Raw genomic sequence first — 25,984 nt, 5'->3', positions numbered from 1 at the left:
CAGCAGTATTAGTAGCAGTATGGATGAGGACAGAACTAGTAGCAGCAGCAGTATTAGTAGCAGTATGGATGAGGACAGAACTGGTAGCAGCAGTAGTATTAGTAGCAGTATGGATGAGGACAGAACTAGTAGCAGCAGCAGTATTAGTAGCAGTATGGATGAGGACAGAACTAGTAGCAGCAGCAGTATTAGTAGCAGTATGGATGAGGACAGAACTGGTAGCAGAAGTAGTATTAGTAGCAGTATGGATGAGGACAGAACTAGTAGCAGCAGCAGTATTAGTAGCAGTATGGATGAGGACAGAACTGGTAGCAGCAATAGTATTAGTAGCAGTATGGATGAGGACAGAACTAGTAGCAGCAGCAGTATTAGTAGCAGTATGGATAAGGACAGAACTAATAGCAGCAGCAGTATTAGTAGCAGTATGGATGAGGACAGAACTAGTAGCAGCAGCAGTATTAGTAGCAGTATGGATGAGGACAGAACTGGTAGCAGCAGTAGTATTAGTAGCAGTATGGATGAGGACAGAACTAGTAGCAGCAGCAGTATTAGTAGCAGTATGGATGAGGACAGAACTAGTAGCAGCAGCAGTATTAGTAGCAGTATGGATGAGGACAGAACTAGTAGCAGCAGCAGTATTAGTAGCAGTATAGATGAGGACAGAACTGGTAGCAGCAGCAGTATTAGTAGCAGTATAGATGAGGACAGAACTGGTAGCAGCAATAGCATTAGTAGTTGTATGGATGAGGACAGAACTGGTAGTAGCAGTATGGATGAGGACAGAACTGGTAGCAGCAGCAGTATTAGTAGCAGTATGGATGAAGACAGAACTAGTAGCAGCGGCAGTATTAGTAGCAGTATGGATGAGGACAGAACTAGTAGCAGCGGCAGTATTAGTAGCAGTATGGATGAGGACAGAACTGGTAGCAGCAATAGTATTAGTAGTTGTATGGATGAGGACAGAACTGGTAGTAGCAGTATGGATGAGGACAGAACTGGTAGCAGCAGCAGTATTAGTAGCAGTATGGATGAGGACAGAACTGGTAGCAGCAATAGTATTAGTAGCAGTATGGATGAGGACAGAACTGGTAGCAGCAGTAGTATTAGTAGCAGTATGGATGAGGACAAAACTGGTAGCAGCAGTAGTATTAGTAGCAGTATGGATGAGGACAGAACTGGTAGCAGCAGCAGTATTAGTAGCAGTATGGATGAGGACAGAACTAGTAGCAGCAGTAGTATTAGTAGCAGTATGGATGAGAACAGAACTGGTAGCAGAAGTAGTATTAGTAGCAGTATGGATGAGGACAGAACTAGTAGCAGCAGCAGTATTAGTAGCAGTATGGATGAGGACAGAACTAGTAGCAGCAGCAGTATTAGTAGCAGTATGGATGAGGACAGAACTGATAGCAGAAGTAGTATTAGTAGCAGTATGGATGAGGACAGAACTAGTAGCAGCAGCAGTATTAGTAGCAGTATGGATGAGGACAGAACTGGTAGCAGCAATAGTATTAGTAGCAGTATGGATGAGGACAGAACTAGTAGCAGCAGCAGTATTAGTAGCAGTATGGATGAGGACAGAACTGGTAGCAGCAGTAGTATTAGTAGCAGTATGGATGAGGACAGAACTAGTAGCAGCAGCAGTATTAGTAGCAGTATGGATGAGGACAGAACTAGTAGCAGCAGCAGTATTAGTAGCAGTATGGATGAGGACAGAACTAGTAGCAGCAGCCGTATTAGTAGCAGTATGGATGAGGACAGAACTAGTAGCAGCAGCAGTATTAGTAGCAGTATGGATGAGGACAGAACTAATAGCAGCAGCGGTATTAGTAGCAGTATGGATGAGGACAGAACTAATAGCAGCAGCAGTATTAGTAGCAGTATGGATGAGGACAGAACTAGTAGCAGCAGCAGTATTAGTAGCAGTATGGATGAGGACAGAACTGGTAGCAGCGGCAGTATTAGTAGCAGTATAGATGAGGACAGAACTGGTAGCAGCAATAGTATTAGTAGCAGTATGGATGAGGACAGAACTGGTAGCAGCAATAGTATTAGTAGCAGTATGGATGAGGACAGAACTGGTAGCAGCAGTAGTATTAGTAGCAGTATGGATGAGGACAAAACTGGTAGCAGCAGTAGTATTAGTAGCAGTATGGATGAGGACAGAACTGGTAGCAGCAGCAGTATTAGTAGCAGTATGGATGAGGACAGAACTAGTAGCAGCAGCAGAATTAGTAGCAGTATGGATGAGGACAGAACTGGTAGCAGAAGTAGTATTAGTAGCAGTATGGATGAGGACAGAACTAGTAGCAGCAGCAGTATTAGTAGCAGTATGGATGAGGACAGAACTGGTAGCAGCAATAGTATTAGTAGCAGTATGGATGAGGACAGAACTAGTAGCAGCAGCAGTATTAGTAGCAGTATGGATGAGGACAGAACTAATAGCAGCAGCAGTATTAGTAGCAGTATGGATGAGGACAGAACTAGTAGCAGCAGCAGTATTAGTAGCAGTATGGATGAGGACAGAACTGGTAGCAGCAGTAGTATTAGTAGCAGTATGGATGAGGACAGAACTAGTAGCAGCAGCAGTATTAGTAGCAGTATGGATGAGGACAGAACTAGTAGCAGCAGCAGTATTAGTAGCAGTATGGATGAGGACATAATTAGTAGCAGCAGCATTATTAGTAGCAGTATGGATGAGGACAGAACTAGTAGCAGCGGCAGTATTAGTAGCAGTATGGATGAGGACAGAACTGGTAGCAGCAATAGCATTAGTAGTTGTATGGATGAGGACAGAACTGGTAGTAGCAGTATGGATGAGGACAGAACTGGTAGTAGCAGTATGGATGAGGACAGAACTGGTAGCAGCAGCAGTATTAGTAGCAGTATGGATGAGGACAGAACTGGTAGCAGCAATAGTATTAGTAGCAGTATGGATGAGGACAGAACTGGTAGCAGCAGTAGTATTAGTAGCAGTATGGATGAGGACAAAACTGGTAGCAGCAGTAGTATTAGTAGCAGTATGGATGAGGACAGAACTGGTAGCAGCAGCAGTATTAGTAGCAGTATGGATGAGGACAGAACTGGTAGCAGCAGTAGTATTAGTAGCAGTATGGATGAGGACAGAACTGGTAGCAGCAGTAGTATTAGAAGCAGTATGGATGAGGACAGAACTAGTAGCAGCAGCAGTATTAGTAGCAGTATGGATGAGGCCAGAACTGGTAGCAGCAGTAATATTAGTAGCAGTATGGATGAGGACAGAACTAGTAGCAGCAGCAGTATTAGTAGCAGTATGGATGAGGACAGAACTGGTAGCAGCAGTAGTATTAGTAGCAGTATGGATGAGGACAGAACTAGTAGCAGCAGCAGTATTAGTAGCAGTATGGATGAGGACAGAACTAGTAGCAGCAGCAGTATTAGTAGCAGTACGGATGAGGACAGAACTAGTAGCAGCAGTAGTATTAGTAGCAGTATGGATGAGGACAAAATTAGTAGCAGCAGCAGTATTAGTAGCAGTATGGATGAGGACAGAACTAGTAGCAGTGGCAGTATTAGTAGCAGTATAGATGAGGACAGAACTGGTAGCAGCAATAGCATTAGTAGTTGTATGGATGAGGACAAGTGGTAGTAGCAGTATGGATGAGGACATAACTGGTAGCAGCAGCAGTATTAGAAGCAGTATGGATGAGGACAGAACTGGTAGCAGCAATAGTATTAGTAGCAGTATGGATGAGGACAGAACTGGTAGCAGCAGTAGGTTTAGTAGCAGTATGGATGAGGACAGAACTGGTAGCAGCAATAGTATTAGTAGCAGTATGGATGAGGACAGAACTGGTAGCAGCAGTAGCATTAGTAGCAGTATGGATGAGGACAGAACTGGTAGCAGCAGCGGTATTAGTAGCAGTATGGATGAGGACAGAACTGGTAGCAGCAGTAGTATTAGTAGCAGTATGGTTGAGGACAGAACTGGTAGCAGCAGCAGTATTAGTAGCAGTATGGATGAGGACAGAACTGGTAGCAGCAGCATTATTAGTAGCAGTATGGAAGAGGACAGAACTGGTAGCAGCAGTATTAGTAGCAGTATGGATGAGGACAGAACTAGTAGCAGCAGCAGTATTAGTAGCAGTATGGATGAGGACAGAACTGGTAGCAGCAGCAGTATTAGTAGCAGTATGGATGAGGACAGAACTGGTAGCAGCAGCAGTATTAGTAGCAGTATGGATGAGGACAGAACTAGTAGCAGCAGCAGTATTAGTAGCAGTATGGATGAGGACAGAACTAGTAGCAGCAGCAGTATTAGTAGCAGTATGGATGAGGACAGAACTAGTAGCAGCAGCAGTATTAGTAGCAGTATGGATGAGGACAGAACTAGTAGCAGCAATAGTATTAGTAGCAGTATGGTTGAGGACAGAACTAGTAGCAGCAGCAGTATTAGTAGCAGTATGGATGAGGACAGAACTGGTAGCAGCAGCAGTATTAGTAGCAGTATGGATGAGGACAGAACTAGTAGCAGCAGCAGTATTAGTAGCAGTATGGATGAGGACAGAACTGGTAGCAGCAGCAGTATTAGTAGCAGTATGGATGAGGACAGAACTAGTAGCAGCAGCAGTATTAGTAGCAGTATGGTGATATAGAGAGATAGAGATAGAGCAATAGAGAGGACCCAGTCAGAGGGTGGGATAACACACTGGAATCCAACTCTGAGGTCCACTTACATACCTCTGGACTGAATCACTACTAAAACACGTGTTTCTACTGTACTGTCTGGGCCAGGCCTCCTCTATACGAATAGCCAGGATATTTAGAGGACTCTGTCTTTGTTTATCTCTTAGACTGATTTACTGTACCGTAAATAACACTGCTTGTGTCTTGAGATCATATTGTGGTAAACTCCCAGGGTATTTGTCAAGTTTTCACCAACGGTACTAGAACATTCACCATCAACGAGACATCAGTATGGCTCATGGGTGTGAACGTTTAAATGAGATTGGGATCCTTAACATTAAGAAAAACCCCTAAACATACTGTTCTCCGTGTTATAGCCCAACTGGACCTGGGGAAAGTTGTGTAATTTATATAAAACCAGAGAGGAAGAACTTTAGGCTACTTTGGTGAATTTGTGAGTAATGCAAGACACGACATTGCGAGATTCAGATTACCAAGACATGCGCACCACTTTTCTATTCCAATAGTATGCAACTGCAGGCCGCAGAAAAAAACGTGTGCTGTTTTAAGAGATTGATTAGTGATTGTCAAGGATGCACAGAAATGCCAAAATACAGTTTTTAGTTCAGATTCTTTACTTGCAATATGTAATCTATAGGCAAAGAGAGATTCATCAGCTGTTTATTCGATTGTGGGGTCTGAATAGTGTGAGAAGTCACCAACAGATTTGGTGAGAATCAAAATCTATTCTAGCTCTTAAAGGGCCAGTAGCCTACATTGTGTGTAAAGTTTTCAATTACAGCATTATTTAATCTACAGTTCTACAGTCTTTCTTCTGCTATTTATTCTGTTACCAATAATATTGACATGTTAATAGTATCTTCTGTTTACAAGTATTATCTCTCATCCTTTAATTAAATGCAATCGATTAGCTTTCAAAATGTAAAGTAGGTATATCTAGCTGTCTGAAAACACATTCTGATTGAATGGCTTGTCCTGTATTTGAAAAAACTCAGAGTGCATTGAGTGAATGTTGGAAAAATATATTGGTACTCTTCTAAATATAGCAATGTGAATGCAAATAGGACTCGGACCACAAAATCGGTTACATGAACTGGCAAAAGAGTTGATTTCTCATTCAAATGCAAGGGCAGAGTGAAGACAAAGGGAACAAAGTTCTTCAGCTTTTTTTTTACCCCAGAGTTCACTTTAAAGAGGACTGACATTGGTTCTTTTAAAGAGGACTATATGTGAAAACACCCTGACTGTCTGCCTGGTGGCTGACCTGCCTATACTGTGCTATACTCTCTCTCCATCCCTCGCTAGCTCGCTATGAAAAATGCAAGTGTTTGTGTTCTCGGAAGTATGGCAGCTAATCAGTCTCCTCATTCCAAAAATACTGAATCTCAGGAATTCTTTTGGAGTCGACTTTCCACCACTAAATCATTGTCGTTAACAGTTGGAAAAATGGCAGAGAAAGGTAAGGGACAGCAGCCAAGTCCTGTATGACAATACTTTAAGAAGTGAAATGAAAAGAAAATGCTAACTTTGTGAGGTGGAATTGAGGTACAGTAATGGGAGTACATGTGCCATGCTTCACCATCTGAAAGGGATGCACTGTGATACCCAAACCATTGCTGGCAGCAATGAAGCTGCATTGTGAACTCACATGAAACTTAATACATTATTCTTATAATTTTAACAGAACCCCCACCCCCCAAAAAAGTTTAAATGTTAAGAAATGTGTTCCATTTGTCACATCCCTATAGTATGGCTGGTGTTCTCAAGTCTGTCACCACTAAGGAATGTGAGGGATCGGATATGAGTGGATTTTGCCACACATTGACATTTTTAGTAATTTAGCCAACTGAGCCACACGGGACTATGATGATCAAAGTGAGCCCCCCACGCCACTAAACCAATTAGATAAACTTCAAATTCCTGCTTCCTGTTTCCTGCATAAGGACCAGCCTTTGACATTTGATCTGCTGGTTGCCACCCGCCCCTGACATTTGATCGGCCGGTTGCCATGGCAACAGGTGCATCCCAGGCACAGAGAGCTAAATCCCATAATGATCTAAACAACAGACCAGTTCAATGTCTCCATGGAGGAGATAGAACAGGACAAGTGTTGTAATCAGCAACAGGTGAAACCAGCCGGCCTCAAAGCCTCCTGGTAAAGCTGATAATACTCTGGTCTTTACCTGCTGTGACTCCTCTTCCTGACTCTACCGCCAGCCTCATGCTGGGGGAACATCAGGCTTTTCACTCCTGAATAAAGCAGGACGCCCCATTGTTTGTGTGTGTGTGTATGTGTGTGTGTGTGTGTGTGTGTGTGTGTGTGTGTGTGTGTGTGTGTGTGTGTGTGCGTGCGTGCGTGCGTGCGTGCGTGCGTGCGTGCGTGCGTGCGTGCGTGCGTGCGTGTGTGTGTGCGTGTGAATAGGGACAGGATCCAACAGGCATCATGGTCCATGGCCAACCAGCCATCAACATCTGAGCAGTTAGATCACAGAAACTTTTTTTTTAAACCTAGAAGAACTATGGAGCACTAACAAGAAGAGAAAACATTTACAAAGCAAACCCAGGTGCTCATTTCAATCTGAATGGTAGATAAAAACTGCCCTCACATTACTATCAGTAAGACATTTTTCACACAGAAGAGGCAAATTTACAATACTGGAAAATGAGCATACAGTGTGGTTCAATCTTGGCAATGACCCTGTCACCTGACACCAAACAACCAAACACAATAACAGGATAACTGACATCTTGTTCTGGCTCACTGACGGTTAACAGCAGAGGTAGGAGTTTCTGTCTGCCGTTGAGTTCTGCATGAGAGAGAACCACCTCATGACAACAAACGTGAAATTAGCACTCAGTAAATCTAGCTAGTCCACTCCCTCTCTATCCCAGTGTGGGAACAACACTAAGAGACAAAAACAAAAGTTCCTGTAAGAGAAAGAAACAGGGAATAGAGAGAGAGAGAGAGAGAGAGAGAGAGAGAGAGAGAGAGAGAGAGAGAGAGAAGGAAAACAGTACTCCCTTTACCTCAGAGAGTCAAAGAAGGAAAGCGAAGATCCCTTACCTCGAAGAAAGAGCGGAGGAAGTACATAACACTCAGCATTTTGAGATTGTGCTGGTGGAGGAGAGAGACCCTTCGTCTCTCCCCCTCTCTCTTCCTCTACTCCCAGGCCGTGCTCCGGCACAGGGTTTGTAGTCCTGGCAGCTCTCCTAGCCTCATGCTCACTTAACCTGTTGCTATTTTAAATAGACTTAGAGCCGACAGGGAGGGAGCGGAGAGAGGGAGAGAGAGAGAGAGAGAGAGAGAAAAAAAGACAGGGAACGAGGGAAGAAGGGAGGGAAGGAAGGAGCCATGCCAGAAGCTTATGCTGCTAAGGAGTTGCATAACAATGAGAGCTTATCACCACAGGGCAACATAGGAGGCCTTGTGCCTGCAATAAGCAATAAGCAGCATAGCCTCCAGTCTAGTTATACACTCTAGTGTTACTCTGGAAGTGTTTAACATAGGAGTTATTGTGCTGCAATAAGCAAGCAGCCTGTAGTCCACACTCTAATGTCCACACTTTAGTGTTACTTACGAGTGTTTAAGAGAGAACTGCATACCTCCCCCACATTCACTAAATGTTTCCGCACGTGGCTCGGACACCCCAAAGAGAGAGAGCGAGATCGTTTCAGGCAAACCGTTTTTAAGTATTTTCAGAGAGCCCACAAAAGTGGTGTTCCAAGTGGTTTACACTAGAGGAGGAGCTCAGCACTTAAAGGAACTATAGTAACTAAGAGTTCTAGGAGGTCTGGTTCTGGTTCTAACACAGGTGTCATGAACTGCTTCAGCAACAGATCCAGCTGTACAGATCAACAGCAAAGGTGTACAGTGTAACTACTGGTACTGTAAATCAACAGATAAATTATATCTTTAACATTACTCAGAGCTTAATGAACCACATGCAACCCCCCCCCCCCCCACACACACACACACACACACTTTTTCAGCATGATTAAAGCAGACAAAGTTGGTCAGAAGACTATTTGAACAGATTTTATTTACACATCTAACATGTCATCTTTACGCGGTCCCAGCTGTGGCGATCCAGGCACTCTGGACAGGGATAGAGGATACCAGACATAGTGCAGAGACTGGCCATGTAAACACTGTATATCAACAGAAAGGAACGGAACAGGCACGTGCGGAACGGAACGGAACTAGCCAAAACAGCACAGGGGGAATGCTGTTATTAAGAGGAGTGAGACAGGAGAGTGATACAAACTTGGGAGAATCGTTCCAACGTGAAACATGCATTTTCAGGTATTTGTGTGTTATAAAGGGTCATGTTGAAGGTATACTTAGGGACTGTGGTGAAGAGCAAATCTAAACACTGGCTTTGATTTTAATGAAATGGTGCTCATTTAATACATTGACAGACTTCTCATACGGTCCCCTACATTGGCATATTGCTTTCATTAGTTCTCAATGCAACCAGTCCTGTAAAACCTGTGTTATCGTGGCTAATCTCAATGCCCGCAACAATGACAGAACATAGATACACATCGCCCTCTGCTGTGTCAACACGTCATTACACCATGTCAATTCATCCTCATTCTCCCATCCTCCCTCCCTCCTCTCCCTCCCATCCTCCCATCCTCCCTCCCCCACTCACTGTCTCTTTCTTTCTTTCTTTCTTTCTTTCTTTCTTTCTTTCTTTCTTTCTTTCTTTCTTTCTTTCTTTCTTTCTCTCTCCCTCCCTCCCTCCCTCCCTCCCTCCCTACCACCCACCATCTCTCCCTCCCTCCCTCCCCCACTCTCTGTCTCTCTCACTCCCTCCCTCCCTCCCTCCCTACCACCCACCATCTCTCCCTCCCTCCCTACCACCCACCATCTCTCCCTCCCCCCTCCACACCTCATGCGTCTCTGCACACTCTGAATTGAACCTATCATCCGTGTCAAATAAAAGCATATTTAATGGGTTCTGCAGCCGTGCTGCTCTGTATTTCAGATAGAGCTGAGAGCCAGCAGTAACAGAAGAAAACAGTACATTTCCTCCCGGAGCTGGAGCTGTAGGCCATGATGACTCAGCCTTTTCTCTCAGGCAACTCTGGCTCTGGCCTGCTCCTCTTCCCAGAAGGACTGAAATAAAATGGATATGTGCTGGCTACACAGCTTCCCTGGCTACACAGCTCAGCCCTTAGAACTGAGGGAATGGGTTGAGCCTTTTTCTAAGCTGCTGTGGATCGTAACATCTGACCAACTGACTGATCTGGATGGATGGATCATACCTCCATGATGACACATCAGAAGAGGTAGAAATAACAGGAAGTGATTCTCATTGGTTGGTTGAACAGTTTTCCTGTTATTGTGAAATATAAAAGGTCACACTGTGTCATGACTGTAACCAATCCCAGGTTGGGACAAGAACACCATGTGGCCATATGGACAAGTTCTTAATGTGGTCAATTTATTTTATTTTATTTTTTATTTCACCTTTATTTAACCAGGTAGGCTAGTTGAGAACAAGTTCTCATTTGCAACTGCGACTTGACCACACAGAATGGGACCAACCAGCAAAACAAAATTGGTTGTGTGAATGTTCCAGAACATTCATTAGGTTGCCTCAAAAGTTATAATAACACAAAAACTGCCCAGGTTTGTTATTACATTACCTGGAAACCTAATAGGAATCTTGGAGGAATGTTCTGTGTGGTGGCTGTAACAGATGTTGAGCACACAAAAAAAACATGCATCTGATAAAAATAAGCTTTTGTTATCAAAAACATTATTTGAATGTTTTTGGGATGTAATCATCCTAATGTAAGATAAAAACCTAATTAGTAATTGCAATTTTATTTTATTATTGCCCCATTAGCTACAGCCAAAGCTGAAGCTACTCTTCCTGGGGTCCACTTTAAACACAAAACATTATATAATAATTAACATGAATATACAATTACAGTTGAAGGACAGAACCATATCAAATCGAAGATTGCTGTAATGTGCCTTTTACTGAGGAGTGGCTCTACGGACAATTCATTCGACCTCATGGCTTGGAGACAACACTACATAAAGAGAGACCTAAGACAACAACATAACATGGCAGCAACACAGCATGGTAGCAACACAACATGACAACAACCTGGTAGCAACACAACATGGCAGCAGAACAAAACATGGTACAAACATTATTGGGCACAGACAACAGCACAAAGGGCAAGGAGGTAGAGACAACACAAAGCAGCCACAACCGTCAGTAAGAGTTGTGTGTACCTACATTATGTGTAGATTCATGAAAATAAAAATACGTAATACATTTTAGAATAAGGCTCTAACGTATTACAATGTGGAAAGGGTCAAGGGGTCTGAATACTTTCTGGATGCATTGTACTTTCTAAAATGAATAAAATCCCCTTGATATGGAGTTTCCTCCGATTGTCTTATGGAGCTTCCTTCGGTTCTCTAAAGGAGTTTCCTCCAGTTCACTTATGGAGTTTCCTCCAATTCTCTTATGGATTTTCCTTCAGGTCTCTAATGGAGTTTACTCAGGTTCTCTAATGGAGTTTACTCAGGTTCTCTTATGGAGTTTCCTTTGGGTCTCTAGTGGAGTTTACTCAGGTTCTCTTATGGAGTTTCCTTTGGGTCTCTAGTGGAGTTTACTCAAGTTCTCTTATGGAGTTTCCTCCAGTTCTCTAATGGAGTTTATTCAGGTTCTCTTATGGAGTTTCCTCCAGTTCTCTAATGGAGTTTACTCAGGTTCTCTTATGGAGTTTCCTCCAGTTCTCTTATGGAGTTTACTCGGGTTCTCTTATGGAGTTTCCTCCAGTTCTCTTATGGATTTTCCTTCAGGTCTCTAATGGAGCTTACTCAGGTTATCTTATGGAGTTTCCTCAGGTTATCTTATGGAGTTTCCTCCAGTTTTCTTATGGACTTCCCGCCAGTTCTCTTATGGAGTTTCCTCCGGTTCTCATAAACTTGGTTTGCATTTCAATGTTCATTCCCCGCACCACACTCACACCCAGCAGCATCCACCAGTCACACACAAAATAAGAATACATTTTCATACTCTTCAATAAAACTTTGCTAACCTCAGTAAGCTGACCAGACTATCATTTCATATGGAGCAGTACGTCCCTACTCTACTGAGGCTTTGCTTACAATTGCTTTCTCTGAGCAGTTCCTGATATCCTGATGCCAAGGGCACATCTTATCTTTACCTCTAACCCAAACACCAGATGTGCTCGGAGGGAGATGCTACAGCTATTTAGGTCAGAGAACTTAATGGGAATGTTAACTAATGTCCTGGGAATGTTCCTGGTTTACTGGGTAGTCAGTCAGAGGCAGAAACAAACCACACAAACTGCTTATAGATAGACTTCAGTAAGGCCCCAAGCATTACTGTACTTAGCTTGGGTCAGGAGATTTCCCTGACGATGTGACCAGTCCAGGGAAATTCTGGGTCCTTGTTATAAGCTATAACTTCAAAATCTCCTTAAGCCTACAGAAATGATTAGGAATAAAAACGTAAAATAACTAGAGAAAACACCTGAGTCATGTATACACATCAAACCAATTAGAGCTAACAATACATCTGTACAGTTTTCCCATTAACTATGCAGACAACAGCTGTAAATGTTGACTGATATCAGAAAAATCCCCCCAAATTCCCCTTGGCTCTGCATGTTTACTGGTTTAATAACAGTTGTTGAACAGTTTTACACATTGAATCATCAGTGATCCATTTATAGATGGGATGACACCAAGGCTGTATGTGTGTGTGTGTGTGTGTGTGTGTGTGTGTGTGTGTGTGTGTGTGTGTTTAACAGGGGGCTTCCAGTCTATTCTGAGAGCAGAGCATATGGGGTCCAGTTAACAATATGTCCATCTACACAGGATCCACTCCACTATCCTGCATAGACATCCATGTATGTCCCTGTCCACCCTTCAGCTATCAACCTATCACCAGTCCACAGAGTGACACATCCTTAGGTTAGTTAGGCCAATGCCAGCAGCTGCCTCTGTCTGTGGTCCCTATTTAACCTCTATAACCTTATATAACCTCACAGAGGAGAGACATGCCTGCCATCACAAATGGCACCCTATTCCCTATATAGTGCACTACTTTTGACCAGGACCCCATGGGCCATTTCAATATGATAATCTAAGACATCTGTCTATTTATTAGAACAGGTTGAAGTGTTAATGTCCTCTCGTGAGAGCCGCCCGAGAATAGTATATCAATTCAATTATAAACTGGGTGGTTCGAGCCCTGAATGCTGATTGGCTGACACCGGTGTTATATCACGTGTATGACAAAAACATTTATTTTTACTGCTCTAATTACGTTGGTAACCAGTTTATAATAGCAATAAGGCACCTCGGGAGTTTGTGCTATATGGCCAATATACCATGTCTAAGGGCTGTATACAACCACTCTCAGTCGCATCGTGCATAAAAACAGCCCATAGCAGTGGAATATTGGCCATATACCACACCCCCTTGGGCCTTATTGCTTAAGGGAAAGTGGTTAGAAACAGGCCTGGCTATTGTGCGTCTGCTATACAGGTTTACAGGTTTGCCTTAGGTACCCGGACAACAAAAGAGAGACTCTGGGTTCCATGCCATGGCCAAGACCAGCCTCTATTCTACCGATGGCAGTGACTCTGATGTGACTGGCTGGTACTGCACTGGCAGGGTCAGACAACATTTTTTTCTGCATTTGGCTTTTGTTTAGTTTTCTGTGGGAAAGAGGGAGAAGAAAAGAAGAAGAGAAGGAGAGAAGAAGAGAAAAGGAGAATGAGATGGGGAACAGGAATGCTTGTGAGAAGGAATGTTGATTGGTTGAATTAATACCAGAGAAGAACGTATGGCAGAGGCCTCTGCTTCAAAGTGAGGACAAGGAGAGAGAGAGAGAGAGAGAGAGAGAGAGAGAGAGAGAGAGAGAGAGAGAGAGAGAGAGAGAGAGAGAGAGAGAGAGAGGAGACAGAGAGAGAGAGGGGAGAGAGGGAGAGAGAGAGAGAGAGAGAGAGAGAGAGGGGGGGAGGGAGAGAGGGAGACAGAGAGAGAGAGAGAGAGAGAGAGAGAGAGAGAGAGAGAGAGAGAGGGAGAGAGGAAGAGAGAGAGAGAGAGAGAGAGAGAGGGAAGAGAGAGGAAGAGAGAGAGAGAGAGAGAGAGAGAGAGAGAGAGAGAGAGAGAGGGAGACAGAGAGAGAGAGAGAGGGGGAGAGAGGGAGAGAGGGAGAGAGCGAGAGAGAGAGAGAGAGAGAGAGAGAGAGGGGGAGAGAGGGAGACAGAGAGAGAGAGAGAGAGAGAGAGAGAGAGAGGAGAGAGAGAGGAAGAGAGAGAGAGAGAGAGAGAGAGGGGAGAGAGAGGGAGAGAGGAAGAGAGAGAGAGAGAGAGAGAGAGAGAGAGAGAGAGAGAGAGAGAGAGAGAGAGAGAGAGAGAGAGGGGAGAGAGAGAGAGAGATTCCGAAATGTAATGTGAAAGCCGAAGCCCTTTAGCCTGGTCCTAGAGCCATTATTGCATGGAACTTCCTTCCATCTCATATTGCTCAAATTAACTGCAGACCTGGTTTTTAAAAAACAACATCACGACACAACGCCTCTCCTCTATTTGACCCAGATATGTTGTGTGTATGTATTGAGATGTAGGCTATGTAGTTCTAATCCTCGAGCTGTTCTAGTTTCTTAATGTTCTGTTTTATGTCATGTTCTATGTTTTGTGTTGGACCCCAGGATGAGAAGCTGCTGCTTTCGCAACAGCTAATGGGGATCCTAATAAAACAACAAAGATAGCAAGTTTGGTGTTTGGAAAGACAGCTAGGGAAACCCAAATCACAAGGCTAAACAGAGAGCATGGCCTTACACGTGGCTAACTGCTGCAGCTAGCAGTGACTGTATCATCAACTCACCACAGACAACAACAACATACCTAAGTTTGAGGGAATACCCTACATCACATTGAAGTTTGCTCTTACAATGAGTTGTTCCCTTTTCTCTAACAGTATTTACATTCATTCCAGAGACGTGAACCACATACGAAAACACTTCAGCTGCTGTGTCCTCAGTGTGTCCAGTCAGTCAGCGCCTCTCCTCTCCCTCCCTCCACTCCCCTCTGTTCCAGTCTCTTCCCAGGGACAGTACAATGCCTCTCGGTTATTATGGAAGCCCAGGCCTTGGCTTGGGACCAGCAGTGTCATGAGTGGCTAGGTCCTTCACTTTTACTGTACTCTCCCTGTTTTCTATATTCTGTCCTCCCCACTACTTTCCTATCCCCTTTTCTTATTCTTTCCCCATCTCACCTCCCCCTCTCCTCTCCTGCTCTCCTTTCCTTTATACTCTCCTCAATTCCTCAAGGTCAGGGTGTGTGTGGCCTCATCTGCTCATTCTCAGAGCATTGTGGTTGCCCTTGAGTGTGTTCGAGTTCCCCTCTCCTCTGAACCGGCTCAGCCAGATGACAGCTCCTGTGGTGACTAGTGTGTGTGGTGACAGGTGACTTGCCAGTGAGTGTGTGGGGTATTGCAGGCTGACTAGTGGCTGTGAGTGGGCATAGTGGAGAGGGGTTGGTTCGGGGTTCTCACTGTGTGTCATTACATTAACCAGGCAGTAGGATGCACTTACATACTTTCACATTCTTCCTAAGAACTGTGAGTCAAAGACCAAACCAAATCAATACCTGTGGTCTGAGCCTCCAAAAATGAAAAATAAATTCAGGGCTATGTTATATCCATATTATTGTACATCATTAAACTAATGATGTACATGCATGTAATGGCTGCCATCACAGTCTCGTTCTTTGAGGTGCAATACCCACTCCTGTCAAGTGACACTATTGTGAGGAATAAACACACACACACACACACACAGAGAGAGAGAGAGAGGCCTATCCCAGGACATTAGGGAACGTTAAGGATTATGAAGTATCCGAGCAAGTAATTCCTCTCTTTCACCCTGCAAAATGACAGATGGTTTCTCATGAGAACGTGCTTTACTGGAATACCAAGGTGTAACAGACTATTGACAAGTGTTACCTACTCATGGTATGTGAAGTACAGTCGTGGCCAAAAGTTTTGAGAATGACACAAATATTAATTTCCACAAAGTTTGCTGCTTCAGTGTTTTTAGATATTTTTGTCAGATGTTACTATATAATACTGAAGTATAATTACAAGCATTTCATAAGTGTCAAAGGCTTTTATTGACAATTACATGAAGTTGATGTAAAGAGTCAATATTTGCAGTGTTGACCCTTCTTTTCAAGACCTCTGCAATCCGCCCTGGCATGCTGTCAATTAACTTCTGGGCCACATCCTGACTGATGGCAGCCCATTCTTGCATAATCAATGCTTGGCGTTTGTCAGAATTTGTGGGGTTTTGTTTGTCCACCCTCCTCTTGAGGATTGACCACAAGTTCTCAATGGGATTAAGGTCTGGGGAGTTTCCTGGCTATGGACCCAAAATATCGATGTTTTGTTCCCCAAGCCACTTAGTTATCACATTTGCCTTATGGCAAGGTGCTCCATCATGCTGGAAAAGGCATTGTTCGTCATCAAACTGTTCCTGGATGGTTGGGAGAAGTTGCTTTTGGAGGATGTGTTGGTACCATTCTTTATTCATGACTGTGTTCTTAGGCAAAATTGTGAGTGAGCCCACTCCCTTGGCTGAGAAGCAACCCCACACATGAATGGTCTCAGGATGCTTTACTGTTGGCATGACACAGGACTGATGGTAGCGCTCACCTTGTCTTCTCTGGACAAGCTTTTTTCCGGATGCCCCAAACAATCGGAAAGGGGATTCATCAGAGAAAATGACTTTACCCCAGTCCTCATCAGTCCAATCCCTGTACCTTTTGCAGAATATCAGTCTGTCCCTGATGTTTTTCCTGAAGAGAAGTGGCTTCTTTGCTGCCCTTCTTGACACCAGGCCATCCTCCAAAAGTCTTCGCCTCACTGTGCGTGCAGATGCACTCACACCTGCCTGCTGCCATTCCTGAGCAAGCTCTGTACTGGTGGTGCCCCGATCCCGCAGCTGAAACAACCTGAAGCCGCCTTCACAACAATTGAACCGCTCTCCTTGAAGTTCTTGATGATCCGATAAATGGTTGATTTAGGTGCAATCTTACTGGCAGCAATATCCTTGCCTGTGAAGCCCTTTTTGTGCAAAGCAATGATGACGTGTTTCCTTGCAGGTAACCATGGTTGACAGAGGAAGAACAATGATACCAAGCACCACCCTCCTTTTGAAGCTTCTAGTCTGTTATTCGAACTCAATCAGCATGACAGAGTGATCTCCAGCCTTGTCCTCGTCAACACTCACACCTGTGTTAACGAGAGAATCACTGACATGATGTCAGCTGGTCCTTTTGTGGCAGGGCTGAAATGCAGTGGAAATATTTTGGGGGGATTCAATTAATTTGCATGGCAAATAGGGACTTTGCAATTAATTGCAATTCATCTGATCACTCTTCATAACATTCTGGAGTATATGCAAATTGCCATCCTACAAACTGAGGCAGCAGACTTTGAAAATGTAAATTTGTGTCATTCTAAAAACTTTTGAGAACTTTTGAATCTTAGAATCTTAGATGTAGGCCTATCTATTTATCCCCCCTCACAGACAAACAAAAATGATGAGAGACAGTACCTCACAATCGCTCAAATTCCCCTTTGTGAAACAACAAACAATCTCCACTCAGTGTGTTGCCTTGCCTGCTCTTTATGGACTAATCCTTTTCAAATCTAGGGTTTGGCAGTTGGAACAATTTTTTTAAGACACCAGACACCAGACAGTTAGACATCCAGCTTTACCAGTCTCTCTCTCTAGTAAACTCTCTCTCTCTAGCAGCCCAACAGGAACTGCCTGCCCAGACAAATCTACCAGCCTGGTAATCCCAGATCAGTTTGTGCTGTCTTGCCAATGAATAAAGATGTTAGCAATACAGCACAAACAGATCTGGGACCAGGCTAATCCAGCTCAGCCCATTCCTGAATAGAAGCACCTGCTTTAAGTAGGCTAGCTAGCTCACTGTCTTCCCTCAAAGCCCGGAACTCAAACATAACAAGGTGTCATTTAAAACACAGTACAGACAGAGGTCAAATGTTAAACCCCTGGTACAAAGACTGGAGCCCTTAAACAGATGATGTCATGGTTTCAGCACTACTGGGTAATGTAGCCGTGAGGCCGCTGGCTTGCTGAACGCTGGCTTGTAGCTCTCTCTTTCATGGCCTTGAGGGCCGCTGTCAATGAAAGGGACACCATGGGCTGTTCTAGAAGCTGTTCGACTGCCACTCCTACTCACGCAGGATAGAAACCTTGCACATAACACACAACACACACAACAATGTATTGTTATGCTAATGCTACATACTAAGCACACGTGACAGACAGGCCCCTGGAGGACCACAGAGCTTGACTAGCTGTTAGCAGTGTCTTATAAGCCATCAAAGCAGAAGGATTAAGTGTGGACTTAGATGGTCATGTGATGTGTGTGTGGAAGGCCAAAGCTAGGACTCCATCTGTGTGTTGCTCTCTCGTGAGAAACAAAACCTGCTCAGACTTCAGAGCGTGAGAAAACCACTCCATAACCCTCCACCTTCATTCTTCCTGCTACCCCCTCAGTGATAAACAAAGCCATGGACTGTTCTCTCTCTGTTGAGGAGAGGAGCCTATTCAGTCCTCAATGGAAGAGAGGAAAGGAGAGGAGAGGAGAGGGGAAGAGAGGAGAGGAGAGGAGAGGGGAAGAGAGAAGAGGAGAGGGAAGGAGAGGAGAGGTGTCTCTTCAGTCATCAATGGAGCAGAGGAAGGATGGCTTCACTCACTGAGGATGTTTTTCCTCTCCAGGTCTTATAGCCAGCCAATCATCAACCATTATAGACACTAGTGGTGTCTGCCAGGTCTGGATCCAGCCACAGCACACATGGCATACAGCTGACGTTTTTCCACTATCCCGTTAGCTACTGATCATGGTTGATGTTAGAGGACATGGACTTATTTAGTTGACATACTTCCAAACATACTTCCACACATAAACACCAATGTACACACACATACGCACACACATATACACACACATACACATGCATACACACACACATATACACACACAGACACATGCATACACACACAGACACACATATACACACACAGACACACGTGCATATGTTCATGGGCCATGTGTTGGTCCGATGCGTTGTGTTACCGCATCTGAAAAATCCACTAAAACTTTACACTGTGTTTATACACACTGAACAACGTGTAGCTCTCTCAAATGTGGAAACATTGCTGCTTTTACGTACAGTTAACACTTTGTTTTACAGGCAAGAGAAGCTCCACACAGTCTAACTCCAAATAATTACAGCCAGGGAATGCTGAACCTTGTTCTGGCAGATTATTTTCTTCACTTTTCCAGTCATACAAGGGGACAGCAGCCACTCCCAGGTGATCTTGTTATGACCAAATGAAACAAAGAAGGTCAAAGTTGTTCAGAACCTAAAGTTCAATACTAATGCTGCACCGTACATGCCACAAACACACACACGCGCACGCACGCACGCACGCACGCACGCACGCACGCACGCACGCACGCACGCACACACACACACACACACACACACACACACGCACACACACACACACACACAAACACACTGAGAGGGGCACAAGGAGTACAGGAGGAGAGAAAACTAACAACTGAGAACACAGAGAATGTTGCCTCACTCTTATCGCTCCCTCTCTCTCTCTTTCCCTCGCTCTCTACTCATCTCCCTGAAAGGTCCCGGCCTTCAGAATCTCCATGGTAACCCATCCTAACGGGCGACATAATCATGCATCCGCTCCTTCATTTGCATCACAAATGCCTCGTCTCCCAACCTCCTAAAGACACGAGCACTTGTGCAAAAACAAATCCCCCCACACACCCGTCCCGTCCTTCCCATCCGGTCTCCAAGCACCCACTTAACACTGGACTGTGTCTCCCTAGGGGAATATTTGATTAGGAAGACTTTCTATTCAGTGGGGAGGTTAGGGACGTGTCCTGGGTTTGATAAGTACAGGATGATGTTCATTAGGTCACCAAGCGGAAGAGAACAGACTGAAACAGGGAGGGACTACCTGAGCTTGTCCAATAAGAAATGTTCATTTTCCTTAGCAACATTTGTAGCTACAGAGTGCCCTAATAAATACAACCTATGTCTTCAAAGTATTTTTCCATGTACAAGCCTCCTTCATAAGGACACCATGTAAAGTCCTCTCTACTTGGGGTACAAAGAGGCGGGAAGAGGAAGAGGAGGAAGTAGAGCTAGTCGACTCATTGAGACGGTTTGTTCAATGTAGCAGGAGGTGCATGGTGGTAGAACCAGGCAGAGTGCTAATGCTGTTCTGTGTTTAATGTTGTGTCTGTGTGGTCCTCCATGGAAAGCACTGAAGGTATGCTCTCGGCCTGGTTGTTCCTTAGTGTTAGATGGAGAGGGTCCAAAGTGGCATGACAACCCACAAACACACTGACATACATGCACACATGCACCCCCTAACACACACACACACACACACACACACACACACACACACACACACACACACACACACACACACTCTCTGTTTTCCCATGTACTCTGGCAGGCAGTGTTAGAAGTCAGTGGAGCACAGCGCCTTACAACGACATATAGCACCATGTCTTCCCAAGACAATGAGAATGGAGTTGCATTCCTCTCTTTCACTGGACTGAAAGGACATGAGGCATCTGAAAGAGGCCTGCCAGTCCTAAAATAAGTGTCTGTGCATTGTACAGGGTGGGGACACACCGCTGAACTGTGTCAAACAGATTCTTTCTTTTTACTCTCTTTGTCACACACACACAAAGCCATCCTCCACATGTCCATAGCTGGGGAGGCCAGAGAAACTTAATGACCAGTCAGAGAAACAAACCACAGGACTAGACAGAGAAACAGACAAACCACAGGACTAGACAGAGAAACAGACAAAACCACAGGACTAGACAGAGAAACAGACTAACCACAGGACTAGACAGAGAAACAGACAAACCACAGGACTAGACAAAGAAACAGACAAACCACAGGACTAGACAGACAAACCACAGGACTAGACAGAAAAACAGACAAACCACAGAACTAGATAGCCAAACCACAGGACTAGACAGAGAAACAGACAAACCACAGGACTAGACAGAGAAACAGACAAACCACAGGACTAGACAGAGAAACAGAGAAGCAGACAAGCCACAGAACTAGACAGAGAAACAGACAAACCACAGGACTAGACAGAGAAACAGACAAACCACAGAACTAGACAGACAAACCACATGACTAGACAGAGAAACAGACAAACCACAGGACTAGACAGAGAAACAGACAAACCACAGGACTAGACAGAGAAACAGAGAAGCAGACAAGCCACAGAACTAGACAGAGAAACAGACAAACCACAGGACTAGACAGAGAAACAGACAAACCACAGGACTAGACAGAGAAAAGAAAGAGGATTCACTCATAACAACCGTCGTTCTGCTTCCCTCTCTCTGTCCGCCTCGGCCTCCATCTCTGTATCCCTGCCTTTGCCTCTTCCCGACCTCCAGTCCTCCTTGGTAAGGAATACTTTCCAGATGAATTTTCTTTGGCTTCCTCCTCAGCCCTTGGCATGGCCACGAGCCTTCTGACTGGAACATCAAGGATGTGGAGAACCTGGAATGTTTTCCTGCCTGTCTCACTACCTCTCTACCACTCTCTATTTCACCTCAGTGCAGAGAGATGGATGGGGGAGCCCGGGTGAGGAGAGGGGAGGGTACCCCCTGTTCCCATCCACCGCATACACACACACACACACACACACACACACACACACACACACACACACACACACACACACACACACACACATACAGTGTCCACTTCCTCTACTAATCTTCAACCTTTGACAACATACTACAGTTTCAAAAGTTCCCATCCACCTACAAAATATATCTGTTCCTCTATTGAAAGGCTCAGTGTTAGCCAGTGTCGGCTGGGAATAGAGAGAGAAGGAGCCAATCTCAACCGCCACCAAGCGTTTCCATGGCGAGAAAAGAATCAACCTCCTGGCTCAGCCAAAGTACCAGGTTCACTGTACTCGCTTTTCTCTTCAGACTAAACTGGTTTCACTTAACTCACTGCTTTCTGCCATACATAACCCCAAATAATCAAACCCCATCAAAGGGAATTGGGGCAATCAAACAACCACCATCTGTCCTGCATGCCCTGTTTCAGACAGCTGAGGTAAATCACCGGTTGGGAGGTGTATTGTGACCTGGGGCTGTGTTTGGATCAGTGGAAGGAGAGCTAGTTTATACAAGTCTGATATATCTCATTATCTACACAGGAGATATGGACGTTGGCACGGTGGGCCTGGGTGGTCCAACTGGGGAGCTAGGCCAACCCAATCAGATTGAATTTCTGATTCATGTTTATGCTCTTTAATTGTCAGTGTTCCGAACAGGACATTATTTGTCTTTTTACCTAACACGCAAACAAATCATTCACAGCAAGCGGTGCACTGGCTTAGTCAGATTGGATGAAATATAAAAGGACAGATGGACTGGAATGACATTCACTCTTCCGGGATGTTTTGCATGTTTTTTTTGCCCACCCAAATATCTGCAGGCCCACCCACCCCGAGTGTCTGGCTACGCCACAGACAGGAGATGTTTTAAACGGGTTAGCTCGATTCTAATAATGCCTGTTGGATGTCTCGGTGCAGCTTCCATCTATTTGCCTCCCTAGCTAGAATCTGTGAGAACAAGACCATGGGAAGAGGCAGTCACTGGTCAAAAACGGGTTGAATTGAAGTTGTTTCCCCATCATTTCCATGTAAAAGCGAGAGATTTATTGTCAGTTAGGAGTTAACTGTAGAAAATAACTCTACACTCTGGTACTTCCTGGTCAGGCCCCATTAAAATACAATCATACAGCCATACACAGGCCTGAAATAGCACGGAGGCAAAATAAAACAAAGGGTAGTGAAGGCAGCCCAGTGACTGTAGGGTTAGTGTGGTCACAGTCTACCCTAACCTCTGACCCCTGAGGGACGGTTTAATTGAAGCTGTAGAGGCTTGGGGAGGACTGGTAGAAAACAGGTCTGCTATTAGTGGTTCAGTATAGGGTAGAGGGAGGAAGCAGAGGAGACCAGACCATTGCTACTGTGATGTAGGCTCACACTGACCTGTGGGAACCAGTTAGTCTGTGTGACTGTACAAACACGTACACACGCACACACACACACACACATGCAGATACACACACAAACACACGCTATCCAACAGACATAGCCAAGGATGGGTATCTCCCTCCGTTCCTCTATTTAATCCATTAGTTTAAAAGCAACCCAGTCTCTTAACACATGGGGTGTCGAGCAGGGCATTAAGCTTAGCTAGCAACCAAGTCACCGAAATGCAAGGAATACTCCAGTCAGCAGCCTTTCTGTCACAACTCAGTCGTGAGGGCTACTGTGTAAATATGTAGGTAAGTATGTGGCTATGTTAGGCCAGGTACATGTTTTGGGTAGGTTAGGGCCTTGGCTCTGTCTGTGTGTGTGTCTCCTATTCCTGCTGTGTTACTGTCATTCCCATGTTAGAGCCATGTCACCACTGCCTTCAGGCATGTAGGTTGAGAGGTCACACTGTGGGAGATGAACCCCACACAGGACAGCAGTCATCCATACAACAGGCTGTCTACTGGGCCTCCACGTCTTAACCCAGACCCTTCTGAGTAGCCAAGCAACGCAATACAAAGCCGTCTGACTTGACATTGCTTGACAGACCACTACAGCCCTCCCTACGGACACAACATTGACGGACATTGTGTGTGTACAGTTGAAGTGGGAAGTTTACATACACTTAGGTTGGAGTCATTAAAACTCATTTTTCAACCACTCCATACATTTCTTGTTAACTAACAAACTATAGTTTTGGCAGGTCGGTGAGGACATCTACTTTGTGCATGACACAAGTCATTTTTCCAACAATTGTTTACAGACAGATTATTTCACTTATAATTCACTGTATCACAATTCCAGTGGGTCAGAAGTTTACATTCACTAAGTTTACTGTGCCTTTACACAGCTTGGAAAATTCCAGAAAATGATGTCATGGTTTTAGAAGCTTCTGATAGGCTAATTGACGTAATTTGAGTCAATTGGATGTGTACCTGTGGATGTATTTCAAGGCCTACCTTAAAACTCAGTGCCTCTTTGCTTGACGTCATGGGAAAATTCAAATAAATCAGCCAAGACCTCAGAAAAGAAATTGTAGACCTCCACAAGTCTGGTTCATCCTTGGGAGCAATTTCCAAACGCCTGAAGGTACCACGTTCATCTGTACAAACAACAGTACGCAAGTATAAACACCATGGGACCATGCAGCCGTCATACCGCTCAGGAAGGAGATGCGTTCTGTCTCCTAGAGATGAACGTACTTTGGTGCAAAAAGTGCAAATCAATCCCAGAATAACAGCAAAGGACCTTGTGAAGATGCTGGAGGAAACAGGTACACAAGTATCTATATCCACATTAAATCGAGTCCTATATCAACATAACCTGAATGGCCGCTCAGCAAGGAAAAAGCCACTGCTCCAAAACCACCGTAAAAAAGCCAGACTACAGTTTGCAACTGCACACGGGGACAAAGATCATACGTTTTGGAGAAATGTCCTCTGGTCTGATGAAACAAAAATAGAACTGTTTGGCCATAATGACCATCGTTATGTTTGGAGGAAAAAGGGTGAGACTTGCAAGCCGAAGAACACCATCCCAACCGTGTAGCATGGGGGTGGCAGCATCATGTTGTGGGGGTGCTTTGCTGCAGGAGGGACTAGTGCAATTCACAAAATAGATGGCATCATGAGGAAAGAAAATTATGTGGATATATTGAAGCAACATCTCAAGACATCAGTAAGGAAGTTAAAACTTGGTCACAAATGACAATGACCCCAAGCATACTTCCAAAGTTGTGGCAAAACGGCTTAAGGACAACAAGGTATTGGAGTGGCCATAACAAAGCCCTGACCTCAATCCTATAGAAAATGTCTTGGCAGAACTGAAAAAGCGTGTGTGAGCAAGGAGGCCTACAAACCTGACTCAGTTACACCAGCTCTGTCAGGAGGAATGGGCCAAAATTCACCCAACTTATTGTGGGAAGCTGGTAGAAGGCTACCCAAAACGTTTGACCCAAGTTAAACAATTTAAAGGCAATGCTACCAAATACTAATTGAGTGTATGTAAACTTCTGACCCACTGGGAATGTGATTAAAGAAATAAAAGTTGAAATAAATCATTCTCTCTACTATTATTCTGACATTTCACGTTCTTAAAATAAAGTGGTGATCCTACCTGACCTAAAACAGGGAATTTTGACTAGGATTAAATGTCAGGAATTGTGAAAAACTGAGTTTAAATGTATGTGGCTAAATTGTATGTAAACTTCCGACTTCAAGTGTGTGTGTGTGTGTGTGTGTGTGTGTGTGAGTGCTTCATGCAGTGATGTCACTGGTCTGCTTTGAGCCTTGTCACCTTTGACCTCCGCCCTCCTAAACCTGACATCTGACCCCTAACCCTGACCAAGTACACAGAGAGAAATGCATGTCAAATGTAAAATCTTTTGTCTGTAATGTATTTTTTGTGTCGGATGCCAGTAAGACTAGCTGTCGCCGTTGGCTTCGTCTAATGGGGATCCTAATAAATCAAATGAAAACAGACAGGACATGGAAAGTTAAGTACATTCAGACGTTGGGAACCAGAGTGGCACAAATTCCATGCATAGTGGGTTCATGAGCACATGCTATCCAACCTGACACCCCAGGTAACCTACTCCACAGCTTGGCCTGGGACAGATGTAAACCTGGACCCTCTCCTTCACCCCTGGTGCCTCCCTCCCTCCCTGTTGACAGCTCAACAGTGCTGGGCTGACCGGTAGCAGACCCCAGTAACCGGTGGGGTGATGTCATACTTGGCCAGGCCGTCCCTGACCGTGCCAGCACCATGAGGCCGCTGTCCGCGCCAGTGACCACACACTAAGGGGATTGATCACTGGACCACACCATCACATGGGAGGTGTGTGTGTGTGTGTGTGTGTGTGTGTGTGTGTGTGTGTGTGTGTGTGTGTGTGTGTGTGTGTGTGTGTGTGTGTGTGTGTGTGTGTGTTAGGGCAGCATTATTGACATGTACAATATACATATATCAAGAGATCTCCATACAGCAATATTTGGAAACACCACTCATGTCACATCAGTTTTTATAGTAGAATGACACTTTACTTTTCCAGACTGGCATGCCCCCCCATC

At 44.6% G+C, this 25,984-nt stretch overlaps 1 protein-coding gene across 4 annotated transcripts in view; it reads right to left on the bottom strand.

Annotated features, from left to right (window-relative positions):
* Positions 1-25,984, bottom strand: part of LOC115105035 (rho guanine nucleotide exchange factor 4-like) — a 171,078-nt gene that overhangs the window by 129,843 nt on the left and 15,251 nt on the right. The window contains exon 1 of one of the 4 annotated variants that reach the window (XM_029626569.2): positions 7,748-7,917. The exons of the other annotated variants lie outside the window; for them this stretch is intronic. Within the exon in view, the coding sequence (XP_029482429.2) occupies positions 7,748-7,786 (39 nt within the window). The 5' untranslated portion in view covers positions 7,787-7,917. Of the gene's footprint in view, positions 1-7,747; positions 7,918-25,984 lie in introns of those variants that run through there. 4 annotated transcript variants of the gene reach the window in all.

This window comes from Oncorhynchus nerka, linkage group LG22 (assembly GCF_034236695.1).
Source record: "Oncorhynchus nerka isolate Pitt River linkage group LG22, Oner_Uvic_2.0, whole genome shotgun sequence".
NCBI lineage: Eukaryota > Metazoa > Chordata > Actinopteri > Salmoniformes > Salmonidae > Oncorhynchus > Oncorhynchus nerka.
This window is presented reverse-complemented; position numbering and strand designations above follow the sequence as displayed.